This window comes from Alosa alosa, chromosome 10, assembly GCF_017589495.1.
Source record: "Alosa alosa isolate M-15738 ecotype Scorff River chromosome 10, AALO_Geno_1.1, whole genome shotgun sequence".
In the NCBI taxonomy this organism is placed as follows: Eukaryota; Metazoa; Chordata; class Actinopteri; order Clupeiformes; family Clupeidae; genus Alosa; species Alosa alosa.
Window position 1 is genome coordinate 35,584,365 of NC_063198.1, and position 12,500 is coordinate 35,596,864.

The following is a 12,500-nucleotide window of genomic DNA, read 5'->3' on the forward strand; positions in this document are numbered from 1 at the left end:
CAACTCACAAACACACACACTCCACACAACTCACAAACACACTCCACATAACTCACACACAAACAAACACACACACACTCCACATAACTCACACACACACACACACACTACACATAACTCACACACACACACACACACACAGACAAACTCCACATAACTCTCTCACACACACACTCTGCACTACACATACAGTGGGTCCCAGTTAAGAATTGACACTTCATTCACCATCAAGGTGATTCACGCAGCTGGGTGAAATCAAAGTCAAAGTCAAAGTCAAAGTCAGCTTTATTGTCAATTTCTTCACATGTTCCAGACATACAAAGAGATCGAAATTACGTTTCTCACTATCCCACGGTGAAGACAGACATATTTTACCAATTTTAAGTCCACAGACAAACATAACATTCAAAGTAAACAAAAGTAAGTAAATAAGTAAATAAGAGGGCACATATAATAATGAAAAAATAAGAGCAGCAAAATTTTGTTTGAAATTGTGCATAGACAGTCAATAAAAAACTAGTGCAAAGTCAGGCCAATAAGAGGCTTGGGTAGTTCTGTTTGACCTGAGTAATAAAGAAAGTGGCATAGTGGTGCAAGTTATGTAAGAGCAGCAGAAGTGTTGTGTTTTTCAGGACAACAACACCAAGTTGTAAAGTGTACAAGTGTGCAAGTGTTCAAGTGTGCAAGTGGAGTAGTGCGGCCATTGTGGGTCCAATGTCCAGGATGTTATGTAGCTGAGGGTGGAGGGGAGAGGAGGGAGAGAGTTCAGCATCCTTACAGCTTGGTGTATGAAGCTGTTGGTGAGTCTGGTAGTCTTGGGGCGCGGGCTTCTGTACCTCTTCCCAGAGGGCAGTAGATCAAACAGATTGTGGCCGGGGTGACTTGCATCACTCACAATTTTGGTCACTTCGCGGGTGAGGTGGGTGGTGTAAATGTCCTTCAGGGAGGGAGTGAAGCACCAATGATCCTTCCAGCTGTGTTCACTATGCGCTGCAGGGCTTTCCTGTTGTATTCAGTGCAGCTTCCATTACACAGCGATACAGCTGGAGAGGATGCTCTCAATGGTGCCTCGGTAGAATGTGGTCATGATGGCTGGTGGAGCACTTGCTTCGCCTGAGTTTCCTTGGGAAGTACAGGCGGCTGAGCTCTCTTAGCCAGTGATGCAGTGTTGGTGGTCCAGGAGGGTCTTCACTGATGTGCACCCCAGGAATTTGGTGCTGCTCACTCTCCCACCACAGCACCGTCGATGGTCAGTGGCAGGTGTTGGGTGTGACCTCTCCGGAAGTCAACAACAATCTCTTTGGGTCTTGCTGGCGTTCAGCAGGAGGTTGTTGTCCCTGCACCCATGGTCAGATGGTCGACCTCCAACCTGTATTGAGTCTCATTAAGCCCTTGGTGATGAGACCCACCAGAGTTGTGTTAATCCAGCAAATTTCACTATGTGATTGTTGCTGTAGGTTGCAGTGCAGTCATCGTCAGCAGGGGTGAAGAGCAGCGGACTGAGCACGCCTTGCCTTGGGGAGCCCCTGTGCTCCAGTGTGATGCTGCTTGAGGTACTACTACTTGGGGCCTCTGACAGAGGAAGTCCAGTAGCCAGTTGCAGAGGTAGGTACTGAGTCCCAGTTTGTCGAGTTTGCAGATGAGTTGTTGTGGTATTATGGTGTTGAATGCAGAACTGAAGTCTATAAACAGCAATCACACATATGAGTCTCTTTTTTCCAGGTGGGTGAGGGCTGGGTGGAGGGCAGAGCAGATTGCATCCTCTGTAGACCGCTTTGGCTCGGTATGCAAACTGGAAGGGGTCCAGGGTGGGGGAGAATGGCTTTGATATGTGACATGACAAGCCGCTCAAAGCACTTCATGATGATGGGTGTCAGTGCCACAGGGCGGTAGTCATTGAAGCAGGATGGAGCAGTTTTCTTGCACAGGGTATGATGGTGGCAGCTTTGAAACATGATGGGACGATGGCTTGCTTCAGGGAAGTGTTAAAGATGTCTGTGAAGACATCCTTAAGCTCCCCTGCGCCCGATCCTTCAGCGCCGCGACCTGGGATGTTGTCTGGACCTGTTGCCTTCACGGGTGTTGATAGCAGCAAGTGTCCTCTTCACGCTGTCGGCAGAGAGGCACAGGGGCTGCTCATGTAGAGGGGATGGGTCTTCTGTGGGCAGGTGCTGTTTTGTGCTTCAAAGCGAGCAAAGAAGCGGTTCAGGTTGTTGAGCAGAGGGATGTTGCTCTCACAGCTCTGTGGGCTTGGCTTGTAGTCCGTCGAGGGCCTGAATGCCCTGCCATAGGCTTTGTGAGTTCCTGCTGTCTTTGAAGTGGGTGGTTATCTTGTGAGTGTATTCCTTTTTGCTTCCTTGATGCCCGCGGGAACAGGTTGGCTCTCGCTGTTTTCATGCCAGCTTCATCCCCAGCTCTGTAGGCTTTGTCTCTGGCCCTCAGCAGCCTGAGGACATCCCCTGTCAGCCATGGCTTCCAGTTAGCCAGTGATGATGTCTTTTGTGTGGGTCACATCATCGATGCACTTGGTGATGTAAGAGGTTACAGTGTCTGTATACTCCTCTATGTCTGTCCGGTTGTTGTAAGTGGTTGCCTGCTTAAACATTTCCCAGTCTGTTGTGTCAAAGCAGTCTTGAAGAGCATCGGAGGCTCCCTCAGGCCACACTTTTACCTGCTTACGAACCCGGTTTGTTCGCTTTACCCTTTGTCTGTATCGCGGGCATTAGCATAACAGTGATATGGTCTGAAAGTCCAATGTGGGGGAGGGTGGCTTTGTATGCTCCTTTGTGTGTAGTGTAGACCAGGTCCAGGATGTTATCTCCTCTTGTTGGAAAATCAACATGCTGGTGTAGCTTTGGAAGTACAGTTTTTAGATCAGCATGGTTAAAATCTCCAGTGAAGATGGTGAAACCGTCTGGGTGTGCCGTCTGTTGTTCACTGACAGCCTGGTACAGTTCACTAAGAGCCGCGTTCTTATGCTGTTGTTGTTGGTAGAGGCGGGATGTATACCGACTAGCAGAATAGCAGTAATTTCCCTTGGCGGGTAAAAGGACTGACACTTTATGATCATAAACTCTGCCAGTGGTGAGCAGTGTTTGCATACTACTACAGTGTCCCGCACCATTAAAGTCCACGGATGTAAACACAGATTCCTCCTCCTCGTGATTTACCTCCCCTTTACAATGGCCCTGTCTGCTTTCGATAGCATGCTAGCTGCTCCAGTTGTACAGCAGAGTCGAATGTTGTCATTTAACCAAGTCTCAGTGAAGACGAGCACACAGCAGTTACTTACTGTCCGGTTCGTTGATCTCAGCAGTCGTTATGTGATCCATTTTGTTGTCCAGTGATCGTACATTTGCCAGGAGAATGGATGGTATGGCTGGGCGAGTTGGGCTGGCGCTAGCCTGGCCCGGGCGCCTCAGCGCTTGCCCCTCTTCTGCTTCCTCGCACACACGGCTTCCGGCGCTTTCTTTCCGGGGAGGAGTAGCAGAAGCGAGTCGGTGTTGTTGCAGGCGGAGTAGTCCGAGTTCCTTTAAGCGTCTCTGTTGCAAAGTCCAGAACGCTGCAAAACTTGCTTTGCAGATGTCAATTAAAACTGCCTGCTGTACTTGTAGTGCGGCGTGAGTAAGACAAGGCGAACCACGTAAAACTTTGGGACAAACACTTTTAAGCGAACAAAACACCGTGCGGTTGGGACAGAGAGGGTAAGCTGCGTGTAATGCAGCTTGCGCCATCTTGGCTGTTTAAATGTGAGTACAACTGCAGCCCGCAGGGGCAGCATAGTCCTCTGTGGCGTTCCACGGTCGAACCGGACCGGGCATTTGACAGCAAGGGCTGTGATTGGCGAGTTTTCAGTCGCGTTTCTCTGTGTTTTTAGCAGCCCCTGCAACATGCTAGTCCACTGTAGCCTATAAGCTTTGTACATAATGTTCAACATAGTTTTGGATTCAGTGACAAGATGTCTTAAGTATACTTAAGGGCAGCCGTGGTTAGCACTCTGGACTTGTAACCGGAGGGTTGCCGGTTCGAGCCCCGACCAGTGGGCCGCAGCTGAAGTGCCCCCGAGCGCTGCTGTAGCAGGCAGCTCACTGCGCCGGGATTAGTATGTGCTTCACCTCACTGTGTGTACACTGTGTGCTGTTTGTGTTTCACTAATTCACCGATTGGGTTAAATGCAGAGACCAAATTTCCCTCACGGGATCAAAAAAGTATATATACTTATACTTGTCACGGTTACTTATAGATTTGATAGTGTAACGAATATTGTGTAAAATGAATATTATGCCCCGATTTTTGTTTCTTTTCCAGTGTATCCCTATATTCTTAACAAAATCTTTTTTCATAAATATAGATAAACTTTTGTCCAGTTTTATTTGGAATGGTAAAAACCCGCGTATACGTAGGGAAACTTTGCAACGTCACCGACTACATGGTGGGCTTTCCCTACCCAGTTTTCAATTCTATTATTGGTCTGCTAACATTAAAAACATGATGCACTGGATTCATTCCTCTAGGGGTGAAGACAGTCCCAAGTGGCTACAGCTTGAACGTATATCCTGTACACAAGTATCCTTACATGCACTAGCTAAAATACCCCTTCCAGAATCTATATCAACATACTGCATAAATCCAGTTGTGAAGCACTCCCTCAAGATATGGACACAGTTCAGACGAGCTATATATTAAGATATATAAACTCACGCTATTGTATTATCATATATGTTTGGTAATGGCTCACTGCGTCATGGAAGCCGTTAAGTCAAGTCGCATCAAAAATAGTAGTGGCAGAACTCCCAAGTGACACCTTGTGGTTGTTTGTGTCAACTGCAGTTTGTGCCATTTCTGCTGAGAAAATGGGGTGTGTGATTCATGAAGGAACCCGTCCAAACTTAACTGGGACCCACTGTAGCCTACACTACACATAGCCTACACTACACTGATCTGCATTACACATAACCTACACTACACATAGCCTACACTATACATAGTCTACACTAGACATAGCCTACACTACACATAGCCTACACTGCACTGTTCTGCATTACACATAGCCTACACTACACTGATCTGCATTACACATAGCCTACACTACACATAGCCTTCACTATACATAGTCTACACTACACATAGCCTACACTACACTGATCTGCATTACACATAACCTACACTACACATAGCCTACACTACACATAGTCTACACATAACCTACACTATACATAGCCTACACTACACATGGCCTACACTACACATAGCCTACACTACACATAGCCTACACTACAGATAGTCTACACTACACTGATCTGCATTACACATAGCCTACACTACACATAGCCTACACTACACTGATTTGCATTACACATAGCCTACACTACACATAGCCTACACTACACTGATCTGCATTACACATAGCCTACACTACACTGATTTGCATTACATATAGCCTACTCTACACTGATTTGCATTACACATAGCCTAAACTACACTGATTTGCATTACACATAGCCTACACTACACTGATCTGCATTACACATAGCCTACACTACACTGATTTGCATTACATATAGCCTACTCTACACTGATTTGCATTACACATAGCCTAAACTACACTGATTTGCATTACACATAGCCTACACTACACTGATTTGCATTACACATAGCCTACACTACACTGATCTGCATTACACATAGCCTACACTACACTGATTTGCATTACATATAGCCTACTCTACACTGATTTGCATTACACATAGCCTAAACTACACTGATTTGCATTACACATAGCCTACACTACACTGATTTGCACAACACTTTTTTTTTTTTTTTCACAATTTAGCACATACAACACACACACATCGAAACACGACAACACACAAATCAACAAAGCATCTAGACACATCCACAGTACAGCAGGGACAACGCATCTAGACACATCCACAGGACAGCAGGGACAACACATCTAGACACATCCACAGGACAGCAGGGACAACACATATAGACACATCCACAGGACAGCAGGGACAACACATATAGACACATCCACAGGACAGCAGGGACAACACATCTAGACACATCCACAGGACAGCAGGGACAACACATCTAGACACATCCACAGGACAGCAGGGACAACACATCTAGACACATCCACAGGACAGCAGGGACAACACATCTAGACACATCCACAGGAACAGGACAGCAGGGACAACACATCTAGACACATCCACAGGACAGCAGGGACAACACATCTAGACACATCCACAGGACAGCAGGGACAACACATCTAGACACATCCACAGGACAGAAAAGAAAAGAAAAAAAAAAAAGACAATAACAATCCGAACAATAATAATAATAATAATAATAATAACAATAATAATAATAATAATAATAATAATAATAATAATAATCCTACGTTATCACAGTCTGTGGGTTATCCATTATTCAATCTAAGTTAGTTATTTTATAGTATGTATATTATTCAATATTAAGGACCAAGTAGATAAGTAATCTTGCAGTCTTGAATGTCGTTTACTTGTGATTTCTTCGATGGGCAACAAGTTTATTATTTGTTCTAGCCATTGACCCAAGGTGGGTCCTGACTGGGAAATCCATGTACTAAGTATACATTTTTTAGCAAAATATATAAACACACATTTTCTTGTATAGGGAAACTTATTTTCCACATCGTAATTCAACAAATATAACATCGGGCACAGCTCAAAAGTACAGTTACACATATCCTGAATTGCTTTATGAATCTTCTCCCAAAAGGAGTGAACAGCTTTACAATGCCAAAATAAATGCATAAATGTTCCAAATTCAGTTTCACATTTTCTACACATAGGAGAATTAGTGGCATCAAACTTATTAAGCTTCACTGGAGTTATATAGTATTTATAAAGGAATTTATAATTAGTTTCTTTAACTTTAATGTTTGTAGTCAAAGGTGAGGTAAATTGAGTGCACAGAATTAACCATTCTTTTTTAACTGAAAGTCATTTTAAACTCTATTTCCCAGTTTGTTCTCAGAGACAAAAAAGAGTTCTGTGAACTTTCAGACAGAGTTCTGTACAGGTGGGATATCTTCCCCTTAACCGAAGTAGCAGTAATAATAAATTGTTCCAGCTCAGTAGGATAGAGTCTAAGTTGTCCCTTTTTATGTAAAGATACAATGATGTGACGAACTTGCAAATATTTAAAAAAAAGTCTGTTCTGGGTATTTGATATTCTGCACAAATATCAGTAAAGGATTTAATGGACTCGGAGTCCTCCTCAAACCTGTCTGAAAAAGTTTTCAGACCATGAAATGTCCAGTTTCGAAAATCAGTTTGAGAAGAGCTAGAAAGTCGGGGTTACATGCAATAGGAGACTCTTTGCTTATACGGCCTTCTGTATTCAGATACCTATTGCAGTCCTGCCAAACTTTCAATGTAGTTTGTAAAGGGGGCATCCCTACACTCATCAGGGACTGCAATTTATTAACATAAAGTGTTGTTGTGATCTCCAATGGATAGCATGCTAGTGATTCCAATGTGACCCAAAGAGAACTAGTTCCCAGCTTCCAACTTATTATATTTCTAACTTGGCAGGCCCAGTAGTACCATAGAAAGTTTGGAAGTCCTAACCCCCCTTTCATACATGACTTTGTTAAAGTGGACAGCTTAATCCTTGGGGTCTTATTGTTCCATATAAATTTTGTTAGACATCTATTGATTAGCTTAAAAAAAGCAAAGGGAATATAACATGGCAACATATTAAATGCATAAATAAACTTAGGGAGTATACTCATTTTGATAACATTGATTTTCCCAATAAGGGACAGTGGGAGAGCCGACCAAGTCTGAAGTTTCTTTTTGCATTTTTCCAGCAAAGGATTGTAATTTTCCTGAAATAGTTTGTCCAAGGTGGGTGTCACTTGTACTCCAAGATATTTAAAGCCATCTACTGACCAAGAGAAGGGGCATTCTTCTTTAACATTTTTTCCATTTGGGATATTTAGAGGGCAAGCAATAGATTTTTGTAAATTAACCTTATACCCTGAAGTCTTAGAAATTTTTTGAATGTCTGCCAAAACATGGCGTAGAGTTGACATAGGTTCAGTAACAAATAATAGAGTGTCGTCGGCATATAGTGAAATTTTATGGTGTAGTGTACCTGCAGTCACTCCCTTTATCATAGGATTAATTCTGATCATCTCAGCAAACGGTTCTAAAGCAATAACAAATAATAATGGGGAAAGAGGGCAGCCGTTATAAATCACTATAAAAATCAAAAAAGTGCTTATTAATTCCTAATGGATCGTATGTTACTTCATTTTCAGTCTTAATGGACATTATAGTTCTCTTAGCTTGTTCCTTTTTTAAATAGTGTGCCAATAGTTTACCTGGTCTGTTCCCAAATTCATGCATTTTTTGTTTCAAATACATATTTTTTTGCTTTATATAGTTTGAATGATCTAAATTAAAATTTGCTCTGGCTATAATTAATTTGTTCCAATTTGTTTGTGGCCGCAGTATAGAGTGTAGAGTGGCCGCAGTATAGAGTGCAGTGTAGAGTGGCCGCAGTATAGAGTGGCCGCAGTATAGAGTGTAGAGTGGCCGCAGTATAGAGTGCAGTATAGAGTGTAGAGTGGCCGCAGTATAGAGTGCAGTATAGAGTGTAGAGTGGCCGCAGTATAGAGTGAAGAGTGGCCGCAGTATAGAGTGCAGTATAGAGTGTAGAGTGGCCATAGTATAGAGTGTAGAGTGGCCGCAGTATAGAGTGTAGAGTGGCCGCAGTATAGAGTGCAGTATAGAGTGTAGAGTGGCCGCAGTATAGAGTGTAGAGTGGCCGCAGTATAGAGTGCAGTATAGACTGGCCGCAGTATATAGTGGCCGCAGTATAGACCACAGTATAGACCAGAGGTGGGACCAAGTCACTGTTTGGCAAGTCACAAGTAAGTCCCAAGTCTTAGCAGTCAAGTCCCAAGTAAATACAGAGAAGGGCAAGTCAAGTCCAAGTCACATCAAAGCCAAGTCGAGTCCAAGTCCAAGTCCCAATCTTTTTCAAGTCCTGAACAAGTCATCAGGTACTCTTCACTTAATAATGTCATTATTAGCCTATCGATCATAATTTTAACACATCAATCTAATCTACAGTATTTTTTTATAAATACAGATTAAAATATGTTCAATGGTTCTGTCTTGAAAGCTTTTATGATATATGCATGCGCATACCTGTGAAATATACGCATGAGCATACCTGAGTAATCTGTACGAAACAGAGCACAGCACTCAGCACAGCAGCAAATATATATTGTTTTTCCAAATTGCAGCGTCCACTGTAAGGATGAGTAATAATTTGACTGATGGCATTTCACTGTGCTAGGCCACAGATTTGCCTGCTAAATTAGTAAATTGCTGCGGTTAAATATTTTACGTTTTTGTTAGGGCTGTCAAACGATTAAAAAAACTAATTAATCTCATATTTTGAAATGAATTAATCTAGATTAATTGCGGTTAAAAAGTAAATTTTCTCCCTAAAGACTAAGCTTCTTATATGGCCTATTAAATACAGCATAAATCAGAAAATTACTGAGTAACCACAAAGGTAAAAGTAAAACACTTCTATATTATTATAGTAATTTTGTTTTAAAGTATTCATTTCTTAAATACTACACATTTGATGCTGTTTATCTCATTTGTAAATGGTGCACTGTCACTTTAAGCCCATTGTGTGCCACTGTCCACACATTCTCCTACTGTAATGATCTTTTTTACCAGCTCCATTCAAATATAGCTATGGCCAGAGCTAGTCCACAAATTCTAACATTGTTTGTGCCACATGTATAGCACAATATTAACAATGATAAGCATGATATTAAGTTGGCACAAACAGCTTTCATTCCTTTGGAAATAAAAGCATGTAATGACAAGATGCTTGCTAGACATTTTCTGTTTGCAATTAAAAGTGAATTATGAGTTTGATAGCCTGTAGCCACCTAGCTACGTGGAATGCGTTTCAATCGGCATAATATCATGTGCTTCATGTAAACGAATTATTGAAGACTTCAAGACTCACCAGTTCCATTACACAAAGGCAAAGACAACTCTTCATATTCTTGTCCATTTTCCAAATCACAGTGAGCGCAGCTTATGTCAAAGTGCCCTGGCTCTCACAGTTTACAACAGTAGCCTAGTGAGAACCAGATAAATCCGCAATTTCCTCTAATCTCGTCTTTGTTTCCTTCATGATTTCCCTTTATACATTTCTTATATTAAAAAGGAGATATCAATCATCATCAACAATGAAGCCAGCTGGAACCTGCCACTTGTTTTCTCTCCCTTCCGTGCGCGCGCTGAAACGCATTCTCAATTAAATGGACTAGGCTAGCAAGTTGGATCTTAATGGAGAGGACCCGAAAAGGATCATCTTTATGTAACATGCTGTTGGTTTGACATTGTAAACGTTGTCTAACAAGAATGCAAATCAGTTTGCAGTAAAGCTATAATCTTTATTTAATTTTGGTCCTTCCTCTGTCTCTTGGTGCCCTACACACAGTGCGTGATGCGTGGTGGTAACAGAAGCACTGACTGATCATCACTGTGCTCTGCCTGTTTGTGTCCACTATGTGTTTTGTTTTTTTCGTCGCGGAAGTGAAAGCATCTCTGGGGTGACTGGTCCACAATCAGGAAATGTATTTTTTGACTCGAGACATGTCAAGTCATTACAAGTCAAAGAGGCAAAGTCCAAGTCAAGTCTCGATTGAATAGTATTCAAGTCCAAGTCGAGTCGCAAGTCATGCCTAATTTTATCAAGTCGAGTCTGAAGTCATTAAAATCACGACTCGAGTCTGACTCGAGTCCAAGTCATGTGACTCGAGTCCACATGTATGGTATAGACCGCAGTATAGAGTGCAGTATAAAGTACAGTATAGAGTGACCGCAGTATATAGTGGCCGCAGTATAGACCACAGTATAGAGTGACCGCAGTATAGAGTGTAGAGTGGCCGCAGTATAGAGTGACCGCAGTATAGAGTGTAGAGTGGCCGCAGTATAGAGTGTAGAGTGACCGCAGTATAGAGTGTAGAGTGGCCGCAGTATAGGCCGCAGTATAGAGTGTAGAGTGGCCGCAGTGTAGAGTGGCCGCAGTATAGAGTGTAGAGTGCAGTATAGAGTGTAGAGTGGCTGCAGTATAGTGTAGAGTGACCGCAGTATAGAGTGTAGAGTGGCCGCAGTATAGAGTGTAAAGTGGCCGCAGTATAGAGTGCAGTATAGAGTGTAGAGTGGCCGCAGTATAGAGTGTAGAGTGGCCGCAGTATAGAGTGTAGAGTGACCGCAGTATAGAGTGGCCGCAGTATAGAGTGCAGTATAGAGTGTAGAGTGGCTGCAGTGTGACAGCAATGAATTAGGTGCCCTGCTCAAGGGCACTTCAGCCGTGCCTACTGGTCGGGGTTCCAACCCTCCGGCTACAAGTCCGAAGCGCTAACAAGTAGGCCACGGCTGCCCATGTGTGTGTGTGTGTGCGGGATGTTGTCCATGCCTCCCTTGTATACAGTGTGTGTGTGTGTGTGTGTGTGTGTGTGTGTGTGTGTGAGAGGATTGATACACAACTGTAATGAAATAGCTTTATTCTGATTAATAGAGCGTCACCACCTACATTACTACTTCTGTTTATGTGTTCTTCTTCTGTGTTGTTTTACCTGCTCTTGATTGGCTGGCTGTCTTCACTAACTTAATCTGATTGGCTCTGTGTTTTCCTGCCGGCAGGTGGTTGGCTCCCAGGCTCGCATCCTCTACTCAGACCAGAAAGGAAGAGTGGCTATCGCCATGGCAATAAACAAGGCCATAGCCAGTGGCAGGGTCTCGGTACGATCACACACTCATGCCATATACACACACACACACACACACACATTCACAACACTCATGTCACAGACATACACATACACACACTCATGCCACAGACACACACACACACACACACACACACACACTCATGCCACAGACATACACACACACACACACACAGTCCACACCGTGGTGACTCTTGCACACTGCTCCAACAAACAGTGGGCCCGATGCGATACGTACATATGATACGAACGTAGCGTTATCAGCGTCATGGACACACCGCAGATTGCGAACGCTGTCAGACCCAAGTTTCCGTCGTATTTATTAATCGTTCAATCCTTAGTGTAAACTGCACCTTTCTCTGCCCTTCTCCGCCCATAAACGCAATTCTGAGCGTCCGCCAACTGAATGGCAGCCCTACATACAAAGCGCCAGTTGAATGAAGTTAACTGATGACAACATTAAAAAGAATCAAACGTTTAGCGATCATGAAATAATACTATACATGATAAGATGTCAACAAGCAGGGAGATAATGAAGATCAGTAGTTCTACTCAAACTACTTATGCACGTAGGCTATGGAAGATTGATCAAATCTAGCAAGTAGGAAAGTTTAAGTGAATGATGTGAAAGTAAGACATTCGAAAGGCCAACGAAAGTTAAGGTTGCTTT

General features: G+C 43.1%; 1 protein-coding gene across 1 annotated transcript in view; it reads left to right on the top strand.

Moving 5' to 3' along the window:
* uroc1 (urocanate hydratase 1) overlaps window positions 1–12,500 on the top strand; it is a 63,092-nt gene that overhangs the window by 46,207 nt on the left and 4,385 nt on the right. The window contains exon 15 of the mRNA XM_048256045.1: window positions 11,745–11,843. Coding sequence (XP_048112002.1) covers window positions 11,745–11,843 — 99 coding nt within the window. The remainder of the gene's footprint in view (window positions 1–11,744; window positions 11,844–12,500) is intronic.